Source organism: Palaemon carinicauda, chromosome 10 (genome assembly GCF_036898095.1).
Source record: "Palaemon carinicauda isolate YSFRI2023 chromosome 10, ASM3689809v2, whole genome shotgun sequence".
In the NCBI taxonomy this organism is placed as follows: domain Eukaryota; kingdom Metazoa; phylum Arthropoda; class Malacostraca; order Decapoda; family Palaemonidae; genus Palaemon; species Palaemon carinicauda.
The window spans coordinates 136,219,868-136,247,367 of NC_090734.1; the positions used below are offsets into that span (position 1 = coordinate 136,219,868).

The following is a 27,500-nucleotide window of genomic DNA, read 5'->3' on the forward strand; positions in this document are numbered from 1 at the left end:
TATATATATATATACATATATATATATATATATATATATATATATATATATATATATATATATATATATATATATATATATCCAGACACTTGCTCTTTACCATATAGGAAAGATTATTCTTCATATTAAACACGGACTACAAGCCTATAATACAGCGTACAACAAATACAAATGCAGCCGATTTTATTACTCTGCAGGACAAAAGCCTCAGAGATGTCCTTATTCATGTTTGGGGTTTGGCTATTTTCATCACCACGCTGGCCACTGCAAATAAATATTTCTTTCTTGTCACGCTAAGCGACATTAGCAGACGTATGATTACTCGATCTCTCCCCGTATATCAGATAGGGGGTGAGGGAGTAATCATACCCTTGGGAGAGGGGTTACCCCAAAGGTACACTCGGAAACCACACTTTCCTACAAATTTCCGAACCAGCTGGTTGTAGTTAGGAAAGGGGGAGGGGTGGGAAGGGGTAAATCTGTGTGTGTAGTTATCTAAATATTCACCCGTCATTTTTGACGGGCCGCGTACGCTGGTAGGAGCAAATAGCTATACTCAGAAAAACCATTGTTCTCTAGTTTGGGTAGTGCCATAGCCTTTGTACCATGATCTTCCACTGACTTGGGTTAGAGTTCTCTTGCTTGAGGGTACACTCACACACTATTCTTTGTTCCCTATTTCCTCTCCTCACTGGGCTATTTTCTCTGTTATTATAATTATTAATATTATTATCATTACTATTATTAACATTATTATTATTATTATTATTATTATTATTATTACTTGCTAAGCTACAACCCTAGTTGGAAAAGCAAGATGCCATAAGCCCAGAGGCTCCAACAGGGAAACTAACCCAGCGAGGAGAGGAAACAAGGAAATACGAGAATAAATTAACAACTAAAATAAAATATTTAAGAACCCTTATAGGGCTTATAACATCATACTTTTCCAACTAAGGTTGTAGCTTAGCTAGTAATAATAACAACTCCAAAATGAGTAGGTTAATGATACGCCTGACCTACAAAAGCTACGATCTATAGTTCCTGGACGCAGACGATCTTGTCATGGGGAAATTTAAGTATCTTCTTTTGCATTCGAAATGCTCGTAAAACCCCGAAATTATCCGTTTAAAATTCTGGTGTGACAGTAGTTGTAGCCATGACTCGAAAAGGAAGGAAAAACAGGTTTGGGCTATCGAATTGGGAGGCAAAGGTAAGGCATGCTTTAATAAAAATACTGACAGACACACATGGGCACTCGTGTGTGTGTGTGTGTGTGTGTGTGTGTGTGTGTGTGTGTGTGTGTGTGTGTGTGTGTGTGTGTATAAATGAATGAATAAATAAATAAATAAATAAATTTATTTATAAATGTATAAATAAATAAATATATATATATATATATATATATATATATATATATATATATATATATATATATATATATATATATATTTAAATTGTATTGAAATCAATACGAAAGGTCGGTGGAAAAGTTCCTTAACAAGATCAAGGAAAACTTTCAGAAAAGACCAAAAAAAGTAATGAAGAAAAGATAAAATCCAAAAGAGATGAAACTGAATCATTTAAACTATCTAAAAGAATAAACAAACTAAAAACCCAAGACATTCGTAAATACAATCAGACCAAAATTGAGGAAACACTAAAGAAAGGAAGAAGCATCAGGTTAATGAAAAGAAGACTTGGAACAGGATGCCAACAGGTGTTTGCTTTAAAGAATGAAAATGGAAATATTATGAACGAAAAAAGATGGAGTGATAAAATTGCAGAGAATTTCTACACAATGCTATACAATAGTGATACAAGAAATAACTGACAATAAAAATAACGGAGCAATTGAACCGGTACTAATAGTAACAGTAAGAGAAGTAAAGAAAACATTAAAAGGTATGAAAGAGGCAAATCAGAAGATGGACTAAAATTGATTTGATAATAAATAAAGGGAATTCCATAGAAGTAAAACTCCCTGACTTATTCAAACACCCCACACTCCAAAAGTACGAATATTTATAAGAATTTAAAGGATGCCCTAAATAAAAAAAAAAAAAAAAAAAAAAAAAAAAAAACATACTGCAAAGAAAAAAAAATAAATAAAGCATACTGCAAAGAAAAAAAAGGCATACTGCAAACTGCCAGTACTATTTTTTCCATTGTTTCGTAGTGCAGATCTAGGCCAAGGCAAGAGAAATCGGTACCAAGAAGGAAATCCTCTGTTTCAAAACTACATTTGCGTGACGGGTCGACTCTATGCAGGGGGTCAAAATGATGTCCTTGGAATAAAGGAAGTGGAGGAGCTATTGAATCTCACTTTCTCCCTGTGGTCCTTCTCATATGAATTTAAAAATCCTAGGGACTCGACTAGGTAATTCTCACCCCCTTCTGGAAGCTATTCAACTTTTGTAAGGACATCTTTACTTTTATTGTCACCTCCGGTACCGAAGTTGGAAGGAGGTTATGTTTTACTCCCGGATTGTTTGTTTGTTTGTGTGTGTATGTGTGTGTGTTTGTTTGTGAACAGCTTCCTGACGACAATTTTAATTGCAGAGTAATGAAACTTGCAGGGGTTAACTGTTATGTAAAAAGCTGGAAACTGATTAATTTTGGAAGGTCAAGGTCACGGACAAGCAAAAGGTCGAGAAATAAGCTGCCGTGGCGGAGGTCTGCTCTCTACTGAGTGTCCCTCTAGTTTTAAATTGAATATCATTTTATTTTATAGAGCAAACGATATCGGCGTCAATGACCTTAAATATCACGATGTCAGAAAACTAAAAATCAATCAATCAATCAACTCCATCAGGGTGGAACTATTCATGGGATAGAGTTGCGGTGGCCTATAGAAAACGTCCCTCCTTGGCGGTCTACCGGACTGGGGTTCGAGTCCCGCTTAATCTCGATAGTTTCTTGTAGTGCGTGCAACCTCAGCATCCTTGTGAACTAAGGATGGGGATTTGAGGGAGCCTACAGATCTACATTCAGAGTCATCATCAGCCACCGCCTGGCCCTCCCTGGTCCTAGCTTGGGAGTAGAGGGAGGCTTGGGCGTTAAAATTGTCCAGGTCTACGGTTATAATACCACAATCTCTGTTTCATCCGAATTATACTCTTTCTTTCGACCTTATTAGTTCCATTGTATATCAGGATCGGCCGCTCGAATAAACTTTTCCGATCTATTTCTATTCCTTCCATCTTCATCCCTAAGTCACTCCCCACATCCATTCAACCCCTCCTCCTCATCACTGGCATGTTCTTAAGTCTCTTGATTGATTCCACCTCATCTCTTCTTACATGGCCTTAGTATCTCAGACGAGCTACCTTAACTTTCTCCTTTACATATACCACACATTGTTTTTATAACAGAAAAACTGTACTAGTCATGGACATCCATACTAGATTGGTTTGCTGTGAACGATAAGAATAAAATCTCCCACACCATCACCAATCCGCAGTTAGCCAGCGTGGTGATGAAAACTGACCAAAACACAGACACGGATTGACATGCCTGAGGCCTTTGTCCTGCAGTGGATTAGAAACGGATGCATTTGTTGTTGTTATTGTTCTTATATCTTGACTCTCCCTTCTCTCCAGTAGTGATATTCCAACAAAAAATCTCACCATCCTCATATCAGTTCTTTCCACCAGTTCCTCCTCTTTCCTCTTAAGAACCAAGGTTGTCCGGTTGGCCTTTTTTTAGGCCAATAGAAAATAAATTCAAATTTGGCCTTTTTGAAATTGCTTGGCCTTTAGTAATATCGTGAAAAAGGTAGGCCTTAAATACTATATTTTTGGCCTTTTGGGATTGGCCTTTTAAAGCTGCGGTTGATTATAAGTTGGCCTTTTCTCATTTCCACCAGTCCAACCTCTTTCCTCTTAAGAACCAAGGTTGTCCGTTGGCCTTTTTTTTAGGCCAATAGAAAATAAACTCAAATTTGGCCTTTTTGAAATTGCTAGGCCTTTAGTGAAAAAGGTAGGCCTTAAATACTATATATTTGGCCTTTTGGCTTGGCCTTTTAAAGCTGCGGTTGATAAGAACTTGGCCTTTTCTCATTTAGAAAACTTTGCAACCTTGTTAAGAACCTAGTATTCTTTCACCATCCCTTGTTAATAACAAGAAGAATAGAAGGAATTATTGGCTAAACGTAAAAGCAGACGACAATTCTACGTGATCTCAGTTCGAAGCAAGAGCCTCTCATTGGGTTCTGGAACTTGTGAAGGTTTAGTGATTTTGGTTACTCTCAAAGACAGTAAATGGCAGACATGAGTCTTTTTATAGTTTATTTATGACATATTTGTTTTTGATGTTGTTACTAGTTTATATATGACATGTCTGTTTTGATGTTGTTACTTTTTTTTAGAATGATTTATTGTTAAGTTGTTCTCTTCATTTATTTATTTCGTTATTTCCTTTCCTCACTGGGCTATTTTTCCCTGTTGGAGCCCCTGGGCTTATAGCATCTTACTTTTCCAACTAGGGTTGTAGCTTGGATAGTAATAATAATAATAATAATAGGAAAGTCTACCTATAAAAAAATATCCGTGCGCCTAATCAGCGCCATCTATTGCCGGCGCTCCTAACTGGTTATGGGTTCAAAAGGTCTCAAGTCTTTTCGCTGAAGGTGAAAGTCAAGGATAACACTCACACCTGAGCCATGCAAGGATCCAAGGGAGTCTCTAACAGATGAAGGGGTTTTAAAATAATATTATTTTTTTTATTTTATTAATAAATAAAAAAACGGTTAAAAGATGGATCGCTTCCTTATTTTAATTTCCTTGCTGGGCTACTTTCCCTATTGGAGCCCTTGGGCTTGTAGCATCCTGCTTTTCCAACACAGATTGTAGCTTAGCTATAATAATAATAATAATAATAATAATAATAATAACCTCCTAACCTTAATGTACACATCCATTGCAATCCAACTACCATTGATATATCCATAAAAAAAAAAAAAAAAATAAATAAAGGATTTCCTGTGCTGATATGGTCGTATGAAAACTATACTGTTTGACCGACTCTTTTAATAACAATGGACAGAGCAGTGATATTATTATAATTTTCTCAATATGGAAAACCTATTAAAAAAGCAATAATGATTGTTGGTACATCAAAAACACCAAATATAGCCGTTTATAGTCCACTGCAGGACAAAGGCCTCAAATATGGCCTTTATCAAGTCTGGGGTTTGGCCAGTTTTCATCACCACGCTGGCCAGTGTGGATTGGCGATGGTGTGAGACTTTTCTCTGATTGCTCACAACAAATCAACCTAGTATGGGTGACCCCGACTAGTACAGCTATGGCGATGCACAACCCTTTCACCAATTTAAGGTACCCGAATTTAGAGATATATAAACCAAATTGCGTCCACATTCATAATTCAAGGAGAGAGAGAGAGAGAGAGAGAGAGAGAGAGAGAGAGAGAGAGAGAGAGAGAGAGAGTATTATCATTATTATTATTATTATTATTATTAGCTAAGTTACAAGCCTAATTGGAAAAGCAAGATGCTATAATGGCCTCAACAGGGAAAAATAGCCCAGTGAGGAAAGGAAATAAGGAAATGAATAAACGATATGAGTAATAAATAACAATTAAAATATTTAAAAAACAGTAACAACATTAAAACAGAATTCATATATAAACTATAAAAAGACTTATAAACACATTTTCTGAAAGTGTTTCTTGCGAACAAGCACAGTTGCAGCCAAATACGCAATGAATATTGATATCCTTGACCCACTGACTCAAGGCGTGCAATTAATCATAACTTCACTGAAATTGTTTGCACGATTCCTTACTATTATTATTACTTGCTAAGCTACAACCCTAGTTGGAAAAGCATGATGTTATAAGCCCAGGGGCTCCAACAGGGAAAATATCCCAGTGAGGAAAGGAAACAAATGAAAATAAAATATTCTAAGAATAGTAACAACACCAAAATAAATATTTCCTATATAAACTATAAAAAACAAGAGGAGAAATAAGATAGATTTGTGTGCCCGAGTGTGCCCTCAAGCACGAGGACTCTAACCAAAGACAGTGGAAGACCATGGTACAGAGGCTATGGCACTACCCAGGACTAGAGAACAATGGTTTGATTTTGGAGTGTCCTTCTCCTAGAAGAGCTGCTTACCATAGCTAAAGAGTCTCTTCTAGCCTTACTAAGAGAAAAGTAGCCACTGAACAATTAGGAGTGCAGTAATTAACCCATTGAGAGAAAAAGAATTGTTTGGTACTCTCAGTGTTGTCAGGTGTACGAGGACAGAGGAGTATCTGTAAGGAATAGGCCATACTATTCGGTGTATGTGTAGGCAAAGGAAAATTGAACCGTAACCTGAGAGAATGGTCCAATATAGTACTGTCTGGCCAGAATGCAGTTGTTTCTAGTATTTCTAATCCACTGCAGGACAAAGGACTCAGACATGTCCTTCCACATGCGTCTGTATATGTTTTTTTTTCATCCTTCTCTAGGGACCCATTCTGATATTTTTTTTTGTTCATCTACTATATGCAGGTATAGACTGGCATACAGAGACCATAAACTGATGGCAGTGGAAGGATATGTCTGAGGCCTTTGTCCTGCAGTGGACTAGTAACAGATGATATATATATATATATATATATATTTATTATATATATATATTATATATATAAATATATATATTATATATATATATTATATATATAAATATATGCATATATATATATATATATATAAATACACAAACACACACATGTATATATATATATATACACAAACACACACACACACATATATATATATATATATACAGTAAATATATATGTATATATATAAATATATCTTGCCCATATATATATATATATATATACTGTACATAAATGTGCATACATATATGATTCTCATATCTCTTCCTTTTTTACTAAAGGTCTATCTATCACAGTCCCTCTTATTAACCTTCCCCGTCTTTCCAATCTGAACTATGACCCCTGACCTTAAAAGGAAGGAGTAAGAAATCTGATCAAATTACCTCTGCAATCAGGTTACAATTACGAAAACAAGATAATTAAAAGGGAACGTAATAAATCGACCTGATTTTATACTGGGATGAGTATATGAAATGCTTCCTACCTTTCAACATAAGATAGTAAGCATACATTATTATTATTATTATTATTATTATTATTATTATCATCACCATAATCATTATTATTATTATTATCATCATCATCATTATTATTATTATTACTTGCTAAGCTACAACCCTAGTTGGAAAAGCAGGATGCTATAAGCCCAGGGGCCCCAACAGGGAAAATAGCCCAGTGAGGAAAGGAAACAAGGAATAAACTATTTCAAGAACAATAACATTAAAATGCATATTTTCTATATAAACTATCAAAACTTTAACAAAACAAGAGGAAGAGAAACAAGATAAAACAGCGTGTCCAAGTGTACCCTCAAACAAAAGAACTCTAATCAAAGATAGTAGAAGGCCATAGTACAGAGGCTATGACACTACCCAAGACTAAAGAACAATGGTTTGATTTTGAAGTGCCCTAGAAGAGCTGCTTACCATAGCTAAAGAGTCTCTTGTACCCTTACCAAGAGGTTAACAATATTCAAAATATGGCAGAATGAAAGATTAAAAAAAAAAAACTTCAATACATATTTATCATTATGTATATCTCCCGCTTGTCTAATTTACCCGAAATATATATATATATATATATATACACACACACACATATATATATATATATATATAATCCCCCAATTCTGGCCCCACTATATTTCCCAGGTCACCGAGTACGAAGAGTCGATGTGTGACGTCATCGCTCAAGACTATTCGCGGAATAAAAAAATCCTTTACTGTAGCAAACTGAATTATTTATACGTTTGTCGGAAAGTTATTTTTAAAAGTTTAAAGCGGAATTTACACGGTCGAACAGCTCTTCGAACTATGTTGTCGAACCTGCTTGTCAAACGGTTCGAAGAGGCGGAGTCAGTCACAAATGCATAAGGTTTGAGGACAATGAAGCCCCGCTCACAAAAGTCAGGCGAGAACAGACTTTCATCGAACCGTTCGACGAACGTGTTCGACAACCGAATACCCCGTTTATAAGTTTGAGTATCACTTCAAACACTTGTCTGTCGAACCGTTCATCGAACGTGTTCGACAACCAAATACTCCGTTCATACGTTCGAACATTACTTCAAACACTTGTCTGTCGAACCGTTCATCGAACGTGTTCGACAACCAAATACTCCGTTCACACGTTCGAACACTACTTCAAACACTTGTCTGTCGAACCGCGTTCGAACGTGTAAACTCACCTTAAGTGTTCTATATCAGTTTTCAAGGTCTTATACCTTTAAATTACTGATAATATCAGAAAAAAAACAAGTTATCTAAAAACATATATTTGACAAAAAATTGGAAAATCACAAATGCCAAATCAGGTGTATTTAGTCACAACCAACTATTCAATTTTATTTAAAATATTAATGAAACCTTGTCAAAACACTGACTCTTTGCTCGTACAGTTGGCTTCATTAATTCCGGTACACTGATGTCTCCTTAGCTTCCCATAAAGTGTATCGGAATTAATGAAGCCAACTGTACAAACATTCCATGCGTCTACATTCAGGCAATGCGACCCTAAACGGTGGTTTAAATTTAAAATAACGAAGTTCCAAGGGGTGTATGTTAATGGGGTTACAAGAAGATATACATAAAGTTAAAAATAGAGATAACACGCAGAAAAACAGGTCCAAAACGAAGTTACATAACGGAGATTAAACAGGAAATCAAACATTACCTGCTGTGTCTAGTGTCTACTCCCTGCTCTCTCTCTCTCTCTCTCTCTCTCTCTCTCTCTCTCTCTCTCCAAGGTCACCTGGAAGCCGATGAGGGTGGGGGGTTATTGTGGGGAAGGGGAATAGATTGGTGGCAGAATGCAGGTCCCTCTTAAAACACGCAAGGCGAAAACGATATTTTTAAGTTATTAGTAAAACCAAGTAACGTATCTCACAACAGAGATTGATTGATTGATTGATTGAAAGTTTTCTGGCATCCTGACATCTAAGGTCATTGACGCCGTCACAACAGAGAGAATTAGAAACTGCACTAAGTTGGACAATTGTAATTGAAATTGCTAAGATTAGGATTTAGAATTGAAGAGATTATCTGAAAATACGGTTATGTAAATAATCAATATGTTGGTAATAAAACGATTTAAATTCGAGAATTGGCAAAAGAAATATTTCGTTCAAAAAGGTACTGAAGAATTACTTGTTCTCGAAGTGTTACGATAATGTGGATTTGACAAATGAACAAATTAGCAGTGTGATATGCAAAATACCTAAGAATGTATTATTATTATTATTATTATTAAGCTACAACCCTAGTTGGAAAAGCAGAATGCTATAAGCCCAGGGGCCCCAACAGGGAAAATAGCCCAGTGAGGAAAGGAAATATGGAAATTACTATGATAAACGGATCATGTAAGTCCCGTGCCACGATTGATATACCTAGACCATGTCGTGCGTGATCGAACTTTATCAAGTATTATTATTATTATTATCATTATTATTATTATTATCATTAATTGCTAAGCTACAATCCTAGTTGGAAAAGCAGAATGCTATAAGCCCACGGGCCCCAACAGGGAAATTAGCCCAGTGAGGAAAGGAAACAAGGAAATAAGAGAAGTAATTGACTTAATCGTTAAAACTAAGTCTAAGTTTTTTGTTCCTATTTTCACATTTATTACATTTTCTTGCTAATAGTAAAGAACAAAGGTAAGGACAAATGTTTTTTTCTGTTGAACAGGCTGACAAGTCTTTTTATAGTTTATATATGACATATCTGTTTTGATGTTGTTACTGTTTTTAGAATAATTTATTGTGAATTTTTTCCTCATCGTTTATTTATTTCCTTATTTCCTTTCCTTAATGAGCTATTTTCCCATGTAAGGTGACCTTGGGTTTATAGCATCTTACTTTTCCAACTAGGGTTAGTAATAATAATTTTTTCAACATCGTTTATTTATTTCCTTTTAACACTGAGCTATTTTTCCCTGTTGAAGCCCTTGGGCTCGTAGCATCTTGCTTTGCCAACTAGGGTTGTAGCTTGGCTAGTAATAATAATAATAATAATAATAATAATAATAATAATAATTTGAAAACTAACTGTTAGTTGGTTACTCGTAGTGAACCCCTACTGTACATAGCTTCCGCATTTCAGTTACTGCCGTCCGTACAAGGTCACCTTGCAACCATGTACAAAAAGGGACCGTGCATTGCAAATATCATTTAGTCAACAGCCATGAAAAGCAAACTAAAACAAAGCAGAGAAAATCATTAGGGTTGTGGTGGCTTGATGCGGTAACGTCCCTGACAGGTGAACGCCAGACTGGGGTTCGAGACCCGCTCAAAATCGTCAGTTCCTTTGATCGCTGCAACCTCACTATCCTTGTGAGCTAGGGATGAGTTGGGGGCGTTGGGGGGAGCCAATAAGTATATCTGCTGAGTCATCAGCAGATATTGCCTGACCCTCATTGGTCCTAGCTAGGGTGGAGAGGAGGCTTGGGAGCTGACAAGTATATATGGTCAGTCTCTGGGGCATTGTCCTGCTTCAAGGACAATGTCACTGTCCCTTGCCCATGCTATACATGAGCGATCTTTAAACCTTTAATGGAAGCCGTTTCTAGTCCACTGAAGGACAAAGGCCTCAGACAGGTCTTTCATCACAACATTGGCCAGTTCGGATTGGTGATGGTAAGAGACTTTAGTCTGATCGCTCACAGCAAACCAACCTAGTATGGATGGCCCTGACTAGTACAGCTTTGCTGATCATGGTAATATAGTGATACAAAAACCCTTTCAAAAAGGGAGGGACAAACAATCTTTAAATAATATTGTACTAGTTAGCTAATGAACCATAGTAATAGTCAAGCCTTCTCCATCATGAGGCTCAATACTACACAATATTCTAGAAGCTTTATTCCAGCTGTGACCAAGTTGTGGAACGATCTTCCTAATCGGGTAGTTGAATCGGTAGAACTTCAAAAGTTCAAACTTGCAGTGAATGTTTTTATGTTGAACAGACTGATATTTGTCTCTTTCTACAGCTGATATATGAAAGATCTGTTCTAATGTTGTTACTGTTATTAAAATACTTTATTGAAACATTTTTATTTCTTTTCACACAGTTTATTTATTTCATTTCCTTTCCTCGTTCTATTTTTCCCTATTGGAACCCTTGGGCTTATAGCATCCTGCTTTTCCAGCTTGGGTCGTAGCTTGGCTAGTAATTATAATAATTCTGCTATCACAACATAAAATTGCTATGTGACAATTGCAGGTCAAGAATATTATTATTAGTATTATTATTATTATTGTTGTTGTTGTTGTTGTTATTACTTGCTAAGCGACAACCCTAGTTGGAAAAGCCAGATGTTATAAGTCTAGGGGCACCAACAGGGAAAATAGCCCAGTGAGGACAGGAAACAAGAAAAAACAAAAATAGTTTAAGATGAGTAACAACATTAAAATAACTATCTCCTTTATAAACTATAAAAAAATCAACAAAACAAGGAGGAGGAGAAATAAGAGTGTACCCTCAGGCAAGAGAACTCTAACCCAAGACAGTGAAAGACCTGAAAAAATAACTGTCTATGGTTTATACTTAACTTTCTAAATACATCAATAGCGTCTCGGCCTAACATTAACCTTGCTATAATATTAAAAAAACTCAGTCTTGAGTGCTATTTAACCAATGCCGGAAAAATAATATCTATATACATTCATAGCTTTTAGGCTCAATATTAACCCTAGATATAATATATATATATATATATATATATATATATATATATATATATATATATATATATATATATATGTATATATATATATATATATATATATATATATACTCACTCGACTAATCATCGAATCATCTGAAACTACATAATCGGGCGTTTTTGACATAGGCCGAATCTGACTCATCTTTTTTGTAACAGTATGGCTTCCGAAGACAAGATCCGCTTAGAGAGTTCGTAGAATATTTCGAGCCGCTTTTGATGCGTCTAAGGCTTTATTCTTTAGACATGTAATACGATATACGACCTTATGAATAATCCCTTCTCGATTCCTACTGGTAATGCTCTGGCTTGCTTCCTCACGCTTACAGTCCCCCCCCCCCATTTTTATCGGCTAAATCAGTCTATCTTCTTGTAGGTTGGCCAGGGCACCAGCCACCCGTTTAGATATTACCGCTTGAGAGTTATTGGGTACTTTGACTAGCCAGACAGTATTATTATTATTATTACTTGCTAAGCTACAACCCTAGTTGGAAAAGCAAGATGCTATAAGCCCAGGGGCCCCAACAGGGAAAATAGCCCAGTGAGGAAAGGAAACAAGAAAAAATAATATATTTTAAGAACAATGACATTTAAATAAATATTTCCTATATAAGCTAAGAAAACTTTAACAAAACAAGAGGAAGAGAAACGAGATAGAATAGTGAGCCCGAGTGTACCCTCAAGCAAGAGAACTCTAACCCAAGACAGTGAAAGACCATGGTACAGAGGCTATGGCACTACAGTACTACATTGGATCCTGCTCTCTGGTTACGGCTTATTTTCTGTAGGTAGTAGGTTAGCCAGGGCACCAGCCACCCGTTTAGACATTACCGCTTGAGAGTTATTGGGTACTTTGACTAGCCAGACAGTACTGCATTGGATCCTGCTCTCTGGTCACGGCTCATTTTCTGTAGGTAGTAGGTTGGCCAGGGTACCAGCCACCCGTTCAGATATTACCGCTTGAGAGTTATTGGGTACTTTGACTAGCCAGACAGCACTACATTGGATCCTGCTCTCTGGTTATGGCTCATTTTCCTTTTGCTACACATATATCGATTAGTCTGGCCTATTTACATATTCTCCTTTGTCCTCAAGGGGTTAACTACTGCACTGTCATTATTCAGTGGCTACTTTCCTCTTCGTATGGGTAGAAGAGACTTTTTAGCTATGGGAAGCAGCTATTCTATGAGAAGGACGCTCCAAAATCAAACCATTGTTCTCTGGTCTTGGGTAGTGCTATAACCTCTGTACCATGGTCTTCCACTGTCTTTGGGTAGAGTTCTCTTGCTTAAGGGTACAGGTACATTAGGGCACACTATTCTATCTTATTTCTCTTCCTCTATTTTTTTTCTCAAGTTTTTATAGTTTATATATGAAATGTCTATTTTGATGCTGATACTGTTCTTAAAATAATATATTTTAAATGGTTATTACTTTTCTTGTAGTTTCCTTATTTCCTTTCCTCACTGGGCTATTTTCCCTGTTGGAGCGCTCGGGCTTATAGCATTCTGCTTTCCCAACTAGGGCTGTAGCTTAACAAGTAATAATAATAATAATAATAATAATAATAATAATAACAATAATAACAATATAATAATAATAATAATAATAATAATAATAATAATAATAATCTAAAGGTAATAACTAGAGGCAATTGCATGCAAGTTATATAAAATGTTCTATCTCTGTTTTTTATTATTATTATTATTATTATTATTATTATTATTATTATTATTATTATTATTATTTCAATCCAGGCTACAACCCCAGTTGAAAAAGCAAGATGCTATAAGCCCAAAGGCTCCAACGGGGAAAAAAGGCCCAGTAAGAAAAGGAAATAAGGAAACAAACGAATTACAAGAGAAGTAATAAACTATTAAAATAAAATATTTTAAGAACAGTAACAACAATAAAATATATAAACCATAAAAAATTAACTATTTATTATAACCTTATACTTATTCTTCAATAGGGAGCCTTTCTCTAAATTAATAATAATAATAATAATAATAATAATTACTATCATCATTATAAGCTAAGCTACAACCCTAGTTGGAAAATCGTGTTATAAGCATAAGGGCTCCAAGAGGGAAAAATAGCCCAGTGAAGAAATGAAGTAAGGTAACAGATATAATAGCGTGCCCGAGTGTACCCTCAAGCAAGAGAACTCTAAACCAAGACAGTGGGAGACCATGGTGCAGAGGCTATGGCACTACCCAAGACTAGAGAGCAATGGCTTGATTATGGAGTGTCCTTGATATTAATGTCCTCTATACAGTATATCTCTCTTATAGCCACTATTTCCTCAAAAACAATTATTCCTCTTTTTTAAACTATCTCCTGACACTGCTAGCCAACATTTCATGAAATCTCTGAAATTCTGAAATCCATCAGAATTTTCTATCATTATGTTTTGTCCCTCCGACAACCCCATATCGCTCATTTGCGACAACGTCGTCTAACTCAAAAATAGCTATTTTTCAGGAGAGCCATTTTAATCAATTAAAACACACTCATATTAATGTATGTCGTTAGGACATTTAGCGCCTCAAGCTATCAATTTTTTAGCTACAATTATGACCCTTTTGCCAAAAGAATCAGCATTTGAAGATGAATATGTCTATATGGATAACTCAAAAATACATTTCTTGAGTTATGACGTTGTTGTCGCAAGCGAGCGATATATCTAAGAGACATACACTTCCTTCTATGTTGGATCGATAAGAGTATTAGATATTGATTTCATATCAAAACAAAATAGCTGCTGTACTCAAAGATAGTCAAATTTGTAGATATATAAATTACACATATTAAAATTACAGTATGTAATAAATATAACCGTTGGCAAACATGGAAGAATATTGGGAGTTAAATGGCAGAACAAGATTAGAAATGAAACTATAAGAGAGATTACTCGAGTGCCATATGTAGATGAGAGCATGGCGAGGGATAGATGGAGATGGTTTGGGCATGCTCTTCGCAATCCCCAAGAGAGATTAGTTCACCAAACTTTCAACTGGGCTTCACAAGGCACCAGAAGAGTTGGAAAACCTAGACCTAATGGCTGAGGAATATGAAGCGTGAAGTAAGAGGTGATGAATAGAGAAGTATTCATATAAAAGCTCAAGATAGAGACGACTAACGAAATCTAACTGAGGCCCTTTGCGTCAATAGGCGTAGGAGGAGACGATGATGATGATGAAGAAGTAATAAATAACAAAGGTATTTTTGAAATACAAAGTCAGCTTCACTGCAGGAATTCTTTTGCAATAACTATTGACGTGACTGGCCTTGGCCATTATAATGACCGTGCGCGCGCGCATGAGCACACACACACAAACACACACACACACACACACACACACATATATATATATATATATATATATATATATATATATATATATATTTATATACTTACGAGAATAATAAATGCCACCATTTCTGGTTCACTGCAGGACAAAGGCCTCAGACATGTTCTTAGTCATGTCTGGGGTATGGCCAACTTCATCACCATGCTGTGATGGTGGGAGACTTTAATGTGATCGCTCTCAGGGAAAGCAGTCCAGTGAGGAAAGGAAATAAGGGAATAACAAACTATATTTCAGTAATGAACAAAACTATCAAATGTTTTAAGATAAGTAACACTGTTAAAATAGATCAGTCATATATAAATTATAAATGAGGCTTCTGCCGAATACTCTGGCCTATTCTTTACACATTCTCTTCTGTCCTCATACACCTGACAACACTGAGATTACCAAACAACTCTTCATTCAAGGGGTTAACTATTGCACTGTAATTGTTCAGTGGTTATTTTCCTCTTGGTAAGGGTAGAAGAGACTCTTTACCTATGGTAAGCAGCTCATCTAGGAGAAAGACACTGCAAAATCAAACCATTGTTCTCCAGTCTTGGGTAGTGCCATAGCCTGGTCTTCCACTGTCTTGGGATAGAGTTCTCTTGCTTGAGGGTACACTCGGGCACACTATTTTATTTTATTTCTCTTCCTCTTGTTTTGATAGTTTTATAGTTTATATATGAAATATATGTTTAGTGTTGTTGCTGTTCTTAAAATATCTTATTCTTCCTTGATTCCTTTCCTCACTAGGCTATTTTCTCTGTTGGAGCCCTAGGGCTTATAACATTATGCTTTTCCAACTAGGGGTTTAGCTTAGCTAGTAGTAATAATAATAATAATAATACTCTAGAAGTTTTATTCCACCTATGGGCAGATTGTGGAATGATCTTCCTAATCAGGTAGTTGAATCAGCGGAACTTCAAAAGTTCAAATTTGCAGCGAATATTTTCATGTTGAACAGGCTGACATAAGATCACTTGAACGTTGTTACTGATCTTATAATATACTATATACATTATTCATTACTTCTCGTGCATTCTATATATTTCCATTTTTCCTCTCCTCATTGGGCTATTTATAGTAAAACCATTCTGTCGTGGCCGCTGAGACGGTTTCTGTTCCCCTGTACAGCGTACCCATGTCAAAATATTTCGACCACTTTAAGGAAAAATGAACACTGTGGTTAGAGACGAGCCATACAAACTGAGTGAGACTAATGCTACCGTTAATGACAGATGACATTCCTCAGGGTATGCCTAGGGTGCATCCCCACCTTTTTCACTAATCTCACTGGATTAAGACAAGATTAAATCTGCTCTCTCTCTCTCTCTCTCTCTCTCTCTCTCTCTCTCTCTCTCTCTCTCTCTCTCTCTCTCGTTATTCTTGTCGAGCATACAGTATATATTTCATTAGGTACACAGTTAAATAAGCGTAATTTTAATAGAATATTATCCGTAAAAATATACTGTTCTTAGCCGTAATTCAGTAAAATACTGGAGAGTGTAATTTTTACCCTACCCTGTTATCTTATTACGGGTTGATGATCATAATATCACCATTTAACGTCTATATTTCCGTTTATTAGACGGTAAATGCCTGGCTACATTTATTACTGAATTTTTACCGGTTTTTCGGCATATTTTTAACAGTGTAAGGTATTCATTTCTAGAAGGATAATTACAACCAAGTACATGTCCCCCAAAATCATAATCTCAGGATATTTGCCATTTTTATCCTACCGTCTTAATATGACTCGGACAGATGGTAAGTTTGAAATCCGATTGACCTGTCCTTGGAGGTCTCAAGGGTAAATTTATGTAGCAAATATCAGCGAGCCATATTTAATCCCTTGAATGGTTGGTCTTGGGGTATAAAATGTAGTGTTTGAGGTAGTGACTGCATTATCTAGTAAACATAAAGCATGGAAACATCTCCAAACCATGTTCTCTGTCCCAATGCCAGGGAAATAGTACATAGTGTGTACAAATATTTCACAAAAGAGAAGATGAATCGCGGCCCTTTTACTGATGTCACCAAAGCATGTATCCGTACTTCTGAAGCCACAAATGTTCCAGAAAGGGAGAGAGAGAGAGAGAGAGAGAGAGAGAGAGAGAGAGAGAGAGAGAGAGAGAGAGAGAGAGAGGGGGGGGGAAGATACAACAAAGATTAAATTGACTTCCTTTAAGAAATCCTAATCTTATAAGCTGGATGACCATTGATTGACAGATGTGACCCGACCACCATAAGTTTGGAGATATCAGTTATGAAAGATAAGTATCTGACAAAGGCAGCACAATAAAATTAATTTGAAATATCTCCATATGTATTGTAGTGTGCCAGCAGAAAAAACAATAACCAAGGAAGTATAGTAAAGCTGATTTTATTTAGACGATTTAGTACAGTTGTAAAGAAAGGGTGAGGAAAATGGGTTGCCTAATCTCTTAATCTGGCTTTATCGTTGTTTTCAAAGGTTTTCGACTTGTCTCTAAAGAGTGATTCCTTCAAATGAAAATGAACAAAGTGTTTACACTCGAACACGATACCTTTTGGAAATGAGCTCTTCTCAGCGGCCACGACAGAATGGTTTGACTATAGCCCTTGGGCTAGCATTATGCTTTTCCAATTGGGGTTGTAGCTTGGCTAATAATAATAATAATAAACAAAAACAAATAGTATTGAATTCTTTAGGTAATGTTAGCAAAGTAACATTACAATTTTGCGAGATAAAAGTTGAAATTGCAAATGTATACAAAATACCAGTTTGAGTTAAAACTGGTGTGGCAATTAAATCTTGACTCGTCTTCCCAAGAAGTAATTGTAATATTAAAACTTCAAAATATATGTAATCCAGTACATTGTAGCAAATCACTATTTAAGAAATATAAATCAAAACGAATCTTTCTCCAATAACGTGTCGATATTTTTCGCATTATTTAAATAACAACTAAAGCAAAATGAGCAAAACCCATCCTAACTTGGCCAGTGGAGCGCGTATTCCCAAGGCCACATTGCTAACAGCTGGCAACAGAGTTGCCAGGTTTCCCTTTATTCGACTAAAAACTTCAAATTTGGCCTTATTTTTTAAATTAGCCTTTAGCCATATCATATAAAAGGGTGGCCTAAAATGCTATACTTTTGACCTTTTTTTACTAATGCGTTGATCTTTTAAAGCCGCAGTTTATCAGAAGTTGGCCTCTTCTCAATTAGAAAACTTGGCAACGCTGGCTGGTAAAGTTGCCACATCGTATTATTATCAGGGTCGCGTTGCCATACATAACGAGTGATGTATACATATTCACGGAATGGCAATACACTGAAATGACTCTACGTCTTCTAAGAGTAAAAATAAAAACAAATAGGTAATCAGATATCGATTTGTATATTAATATACTAGATAAACATCTTTAATAAATCCTCAAACATCTGCCCTTGAAAAAGCAAATAAAAAAAAGTCCACTTTAGTAATAAAAACATCGGTTAAGAGCAAAAAAGACATGGTAACATCTAGGTGTGGATGAAGTAAAAAAAAAACTTCACCGGATACAAGGGCGAAGAGCAGATGTTTTTGTAATATTACGTTATTTACTAATAATCAATAACGATCATTCAAATTCATTCATTTACCCTGTGACATTTATTTTGTATGTAACTAATAGAAAAAGCAGGATGTGTGGTCCAATAGGAAAAATAGCCCAGTGAGGAAAGGAAATAAACTATACGAGTACTCAAGAACAAATAATATGAAATCACGATGCTACAAACCCCGGTGGTCCAATAGGGAAAATAGCCCAGTGAGGAAAGGAAATAAACAATATGAGTAGTCAAGAATATAAAATATGAAATATTTTAAGATCAGTAATAACGTAAAAATAGATATGTCGTATATAAACTATGAATATGCCATCGTGTATTTTAATAGCAGCCTTATCAATTATATACTTAATGAATATTCTTCAATTTGAATTGACCAATTATATACTTAATGAATATTCTTCAATTTGAATTGACCCTATATATGCGTGGTTGTGTGTAGTATGTTGTTAGATAAGAAAAAAAATAACCAATAAAGGAAACTTGGTAAAAGTTTGAAAATGTTCAAATTATAGTTCCTGTCGCGCGCACACACATACACACATTATATATATATATATATATATATATATATATATATATATATATATATATATATATATATATATATAATTGGAATACCCGCTACTTTAGTTTGTTCTCATGTGTAAATATATACATATATATATGTGTATATATATACATATATATATATATATATATATATATATATATATATATATATATATATATATATATATATACCTATACACAAGAAAAAACTAAAGTAAGGGATATTCCAACATGTGAGAAAAAGACATGGGCACGATAATGGATGGACAAGAAGAATAACAGAATGGGTCCCTAAAGATTGCAAACGAAGCAGAGGAAGGAAGAGAAGACGATGGATTGAAGAGCCAAGAAAATTGGCTGTATAGACTGTCGTGGTAAAACCACCTTTGTCCTGCAGTGGATTAGCAAGATGAGAATATATATATATATATATATATATATATATATATATATATATATATATATATATATATATATATATATATATATATAGGGCTATTCTAACATTTTAGATAAAGAAATAGACAGGAGCAAGACATATAATGAAAATTACTAATAATAGCCAGATATTAAGTATAACAAGAACGAAAAATGACACATATATACGAGATATTAAACCACCGAGACAATAAATATCTTAAATTGATTTGGCAGACAAAAAATTTATTTAATTAAAAGCTCAAAAGTAATATTTGGCAACTCTAGGCCAGGGTGCACAATCTTGTTGCAACGCGATCCTAGCAAACCGATATGATTGCACCATGTTTCTATATTTGTATTTCTATGTTTATAGATTCAGTCTTTCTGTATTTTCATAGTAAGCTAAAAGAACAGTTAGTAATACTAATTTCCTTATAATTCTTTAATTGCTAGATTTTTATAGTTTAGATATGAGATTTATTTAAGTGTTGTTACTGCTCTTAAAATATTTTAATTTATTTGTTCATTGCTTGTGTAGTTTATTTCAATATTTCCTTTCCTCACTGGACTATTTTACCTATTGTAGCCCTTGGCCTTATAGCACCCTCCTTTTCCAACTAGGGCTGCAGCTTAGCAGGTAATAATAATAATAATAATAATAATAATAATAATAATTACTGAAAAGTTTATTGAACGAAGCTGGTTTTTATAGTTTAGATATGAGATTTATTTTAATTTTGTTACTGCTCTTAGAATATTTTAATCTAATTGTTCATTGCTTGTGTAGTTTATTTCAATATTTCCTTTCCTCACTGGGCTATTTTACCTATTGGAACCCTTGCTTTTCCAACTAGGGCTGTAGCTTAGCAAATAATAATAATAATAATGATAATAATAATAATAATAATAGTCTAAGTGTATTGAACGAAGCTTAACAGAACTGTTCAAATAATCGCACATAAAAGCCTTCAGCTTCACATCTTTCCCTACCCTATTTCTTCCATTGTCTGCCAAACATTACACCAGACATAAGACCAATAAATCAATATTTTTCTCCCCTCTTTGGTTACTGAAAACCACCAGCTGTTGACCGGTATGAACGCTTATCAGTAGTTTTTCCACTCATCGTACGTCTGGCAGCGAGGGGAGCCCTGCTTCTTGTCATGGCGGGTTAAGGTGGTGTAATATCTGAGGCCAGGTTTCTTATACTTTTTTTTTTCTCGTATCTAAATTTATATATTGATAAACTTCATCTATAAAAGGATTTGTCTTTCGAAGAACCCGAATGATAAGTTATCTTTTCTTAGAAACGTTGTGTGGCTATCTATCTATTTATCTATCTATCTATCTATATATATATATATATATATATATATATATATATATATATATATATATATATATATATATATATATATATATATATATATATTCTTGATACAGTTTCATATGTATGTATATATATATATATATATATATATATATATATATATATATATATATATATATATATATATATATATACTTGATACAGTTTCATATTTGTGTATACATATATATATATATATATATATATATATATATATATATACTTGATACAGTTTCATATTTGTGTATACATATATATATATATATATATATATATATATATATATATATATATATATATATATATATATATATACTTGATACAGTTTCATATTTATGTATACATATATATATATATATATATATATATATATATATATATATATATATATATATATATATATATATATATATACTTGATACAGTTTCATATATATATATATATATATATATATATATATATATATATATATATATATATATATATATATATACATTTCTCGCCATTATCTACAATTTTTAACATTACAATCTCAATACCATGTATTTAATGTAATAATACAAGTAAGGTGCTTTCCCATACCAACTATTTTTTTTTACCTAATAAAGTTCGAAAATTTCGGCTAAGTAACCGCCAGACATTCTGATCACCTGAAACTACTTCATTTTCTATAGGTCTAATAACTGAGTTGCCTAAGACTAAACTATAACACGTTTGTGAAAGATGGGGTATTTTTTATAGAATGAACATTTACATATATATATATATATATATATATATATATATATATATATATATATATATATATATATATATATATAAGCTAAGGCAAAACTACAACGATATCAAACGTTTCATATACAGTAAAAACATTAAACAATGATTACAATAAAAAAAACACTGAAAAGAAAATAACACATGAACACCTAAAATCAAATAAAGACAAATTATATCACTTTCAAATTGGCAATAAAAATCACATACTCAAACACTGGGCAAACTGCTAAAATAAACTAGACTAGATTCTATACTCACACTTAGCCAAATCCAAAATCAAATCTCGTACAAAATCAATTAAGGCTCAATCTAACATCTGCTCCACAAATGATCACTATAGAAGGTAGGGTTTTAAATCAATAAGAGCTCAAATTGGGTCTAGACAAAAAAGCCCCCTTCCATGTAGGACACTGTCCTATGTTAGGTGTGACGGTGCCAAGAGAAGGTTGTGAACTCAAAGGCAGGATGCAATCAACTGAGTTCATTTATTATGGAACACTCTCCTTTATTTACATAACCTCAAGGCAACAGGAAATTTCATGTTTGAGAAAATGACAATGTTACATAGGCGACACGCAGACATGTTTATTCTGGTTCTTTTTAGTGCGAGGGAAGAGCGAAGATACAAGCATAATATATACAAAAGGAATTATGTACAATTGTGTGACACACGGTTGGTACATAGGTTAGGATGTGTTTGCATATGCTAGGTTTGCGGGTTCCAGGGTCCCTTAGGTAAATATAGTAGGATACGTTGTCCTAGGTTACATTAAGCTAGAGTAATCTAGGAGGGGTCGTGGAGTACAGTATATCCTTCGTCAATCAGGATGGGACACCATATATTATTATGAGAGATATGACTGAAACACTGGTATATGGACAAAATAGTTCCACAATGTGAAACGTGGACAAAATCCCACAGTAAGCTAAAGTAAAGTAAAACTTCATTTTGAAGTTTTTATTTATGATTTAATAGACCATATTGATGAGCAACTTCATGTTAACGTGCATAAGTAATATATTTACTTTTTTATGCATTGAAAGAACTTATCTGGCATATTCAGTTATTTTATCCATAACAGATAACCGAAGGATCAATTGTTTAAATGCTTTTGTTCACTCTTTTCATGAGCTTGCACTACATAAAGATGATCTACTCTTCCTCCCTAGTTATGGGCTGCCAAAGTTCAGTTTTGTGTAGTGCCAGTTCATGAATAGAGTGAACGAAAGCTAAGTAAATTGATCCTGCAATTGTCAAATATGGACAAAATAACTTAAATAAATAATGTAAATGGCAGATAGATTCTTCTAGTACATACTATAAAAGTAAATATAGTACATATGCACATCAACGTGAAGTGGCTTATAAATGTGGTCTAATATTAAAAAAAATTCAAAATAAATGTTTACTATATTGTAACCCCATGTGGGATTTTGTCCACTTTTCACATTGTAGGATTATATCCTCTATGATTTTGTTCTGTGGGATTTAGTCATGGATTCGTAACCCCAAACAGCTCTAATGGGCTCATTGTCAAAATTCAGGGTGAGCAATAAAATGGTCACTATAGGGAGAAGGGTTAAACTGATCCTCAAACACTGGTTTTTAAAATGCCACCTTACTGAATACGAGATCCACCACCACCAACACTATTAACTGGATTATATACAAATTTGTCTGGTAGGATTACACCGATTCCTCCGCCACCAAAATAAACACACAATTCCGATTCCTCCGCCACCAAAAACTAGTCCCATTCACCCAAAACGTCCTTACGCCACCCCATGCAAATTTCGTACTTACTCTTCACTGCCATAAATGTGATATCTATTTCCACTTCGAGTTTCCATGTAGCTGTCGTCATTTCTAGATGGCACAGTAAACGAACACAAAAAGAAACAAAGTAAAAAGTTAATTAAAACTGGGTGCTGTTAATCTAAGGTGAACAGTAGTAGCCTACAACAGTGAGATTTTAGAGGGATTTCTAATAAACTTTGTCCATCGAAGTTAGTCTAGAGATATAATCTATGTTAGATGCAATTATAATAAATTATAGTTTAACATTCTTGTAAGTAGGGTTATATTAGTTAAACTAGAATTATAAATGGACATAGGCCTATGTCAAGTTCTAAACATGACACATAACAGTAATTTGACAAAAGCAATGGACAAAGTTGCAATAAGAAAATATAAATAAAAAGAGTTGATTATCAAAACTTACATTACATTAAATCATTATTAGAATCGTCGATGTGTTAAATTCTATCATTTTAGGAAATAATAAATTTAGGAGTTTTCAATGTTTAAACAGCATTCAACGAAAGAGGTGTAAAAAGATAATAGAAAGAATGAAATATTGAAGAAAAAAATACACAGTCAGGAAAAAAAAAAAAAACAGTGCAGTTTCGATAACACTTCAAACTATAAAAATAATAATCATCTTAGTGTTAAAAATGTTATATTACCTGGTAAATTAAATAACCTACTAATATTAATACAATTAATACTAAATCATAGGGATTAATTAACCTGCTAACAGGAGATATTACAATGTAAGAAAGATAAGAAGTGAAAAAGAATTGAAAAAGTGAAGAATTAAAATTTCTTATAGAGCTCATATATATATATATATATATATATATATATATATATATATATATATATATATATATATATATACATATATATATATATATATATATATATATATATATATATATATATATATATATATATATATATATATAGTCCGTCTCACAATACATACCTACAAAGAGAACAGCATATATATATATATATATATATATATATATATATATATATATATATATATATATATATATATATATATATATATATATATACAATATATATATATATACAATATATATATATATATATATATATATATATATATATATATATATTTGTATTTATATATATATATATATATATATATATATATATATATATATATATATAGTCTGTCTCATAATACATACCTACAAAGGGAACAGCATTTATATACAGTATATATATATATATATATATATATATATATATATATATATATATATATATATATATATATATATATATAGTCTGTCTGGCACTAAACAAACAAACTTACAACGAGAAACAGACATAAAAAAAAACCACAACAGCAAATGAAACGAACTCTTTGCAAACATGACGAAGTATTTACCGAGCTTACAACAAAACAGTTGGTCTCAACTACACAGACTGCAATGAGTTTGAGTCTGTAAACTGCAACTCAGGGGTTAATAATGAAAGACATCCAGATAATAAGTTCTTCATGATCTAAGTAAACGTTTTAATGATAAACATCGTGTGAATTTACTAAACTTGCAACTTGTGCACAATTCGTTTATGAGTAAGAAGTTTTTTTTTTTTTAATCAATGCTTGTACTAACTCGGTCTAGTCATCGCTGTCCGAAGCCGGCTTGTGGGATACTAGCATAAACTTGTAAGAACTGTTAACTTGTAACAGAGAGTATATGATTTTATTATTTATTGAAATACATGGTTAAATACCAAAAAAATGTATACGACAAACAAATTCTGTAGGCCTCTTTTTCCATAAAGTAAATAAAATCAAACATAGGTCTACCCGTAATAAAAAATTGTAATAAAGAGTATACAATTTTGATAGTTATTGAAATACCTTGCTAAATACCAAAAAAAATGTATACGACAAACAAATTTTATGGGCCTCTTTTTCCCCACGTAAATTAATAATAGGCCTACTAGTAGATAAAAAAAAAATATTCTCCATTCATAACATTAGTTCAAGATAAATTTCCCATCTAACCTATTAACATTGCAAATTTATTATTTTAAAATTGATCTCTTTAATAAAACAAAATATGTGGTAAATCTGTGATTATTAAAAGGTACGCAGACATAAAACATAACAATGTACGAATATTTTATCCCTTAATAATCCTTAATATATATATATATATATATATATATATATATATATATATATATATATATATATATATATATATATATATATATATATATATATATATATATATATATATGTGTGTGTGTGTGTGTGTGTGTGTGTGTGTGTTTTCGGTAAAGCTCAGCTCTCCCGTCCCTCAGGTAGGGAAGTGAGCGAGTAGTCATACACTGGTGAGGTGTGTGTGTGCGTATGTGTGCATATCAATCTAACTATTCAATCGTCATTTTTGACGGATCGCGTACACTAGTATCATCTACTAGTCAAATCCAGCTACGCATTATGATGACGTCATAATTAAAATAAGAGAAGATGACCAGCCATTCCATGACTTGCGTTTATAGAAGACTCAATATTGAACCCCACATGGCCAGTCTACCAGGGAGCATACATCTTCAGAGCCCTTTAAATCGAAAGGACAAAAATAAAACAAAAGCTGGCCTTCGAACACAGCGTAAAAGGAGCGCTGATTCCTCCTCCTGCCCTTGACTGAATATAGCTGGGCTTGAGCGTAGGTGTGCCAGGAGAGTGTTTGCAGTGACGTCATACACCCCCAACCACCTTCCTTTCCTCTGAGTTCATCTTTTGCAGTTCTTGAGCAGCGATGTGTGGGGCTGGTAAGATAACTTTCACATACCAAGGATGATAAATGATATATGCTTCGAGGGTAGACTATGAAATAATTTAATATCAAGCAGAAAAGGTATAGTTTTACTAAAAAAACATTAGTTATTTACTTCCCTATTTCTTTTCCTCACTGGGCTACTTTTCCTTGTTGGAGCAACAAGCCTTTCCAACTAGGGTTGTAGCTTACCTAGTAGTAGTAATAATAAAATAATAATAATAATAAAACCCAAGCTGAAAAGACTATAGTGATGAGGAATGAGGCTGTGGTGGCCTAATAGTAACGTCCCTGCCTGGTGATCGCCAGACTGGGGTTCGAGTCCAGCAGCCAGCTAAAACTCTTTAGTGGCTGCAACCTCACCGAACTTTGGGGGAGCCTATAGGTCTACCTCCTAAGTCATCAGCAAATATTGTTTGGCTCTCCCTGGCCCTAGCTTGGGTGGTCAGTCTCTAGGTCTACCTCCTAAGTCATCAGCAACCATTTCCTTGGCCCTCCTTGGCCCTAGCTTGGGTGGTCAGTCTCTAGGTCTACCCCCTAAGTCATCGGCAACCATTTACTTGGCCCTCCCTGGCCCTAGCTTGGGTGGTCACTCTCTAGGTCTACCTCCTAAGTCATCAGCAACCATTCCCTTGGCCCTCCCTGGCCCTAGCTTGGGTGGTCAGTCTCTAGGTCTACCCCCTAAGTCATCAGCAACCATTTACTTGGCCCTCCCTGGCCCTAGCTTGGGTGGTCAGTCTCTAGGTCTACCTCCTAAGTCATCAGCAACCATTCCCTTGGCCCTCCCTGGCCCTAGCTTGGGTGGTCAGTCTCTAGGGGCATTGTCTTGCTTGCTAGGGCAATGTCACTGTCCCTTGTCTCTTCCATTCGTGAGCATCTTTTAAACATGAACCTCATACAACCTTGTACGATAGTACCACCGAGGTATAGTTACAATGAAAACGGGAATAATCACGAAAATA

At 34.1% G+C, this 27,500-nt stretch overlaps 1 protein-coding gene across 1 annotated transcript in view; it reads right to left on the reverse strand.

Annotated features, from left to right (window-relative positions):
* Positions 1 to 27,500, reverse strand: part of LOC137648811 (uncharacterized) — a 242,980-nt gene that overhangs the window by 200,115 nt on the left and 15,365 nt on the right. Inside the window, 1 exon segment of the mRNA XM_068381969.1 lies at positions 23,729 to 23,791. Coding sequence (XP_068238070.1) covers positions 23,729 to 23,791 — 63 coding nt within the window.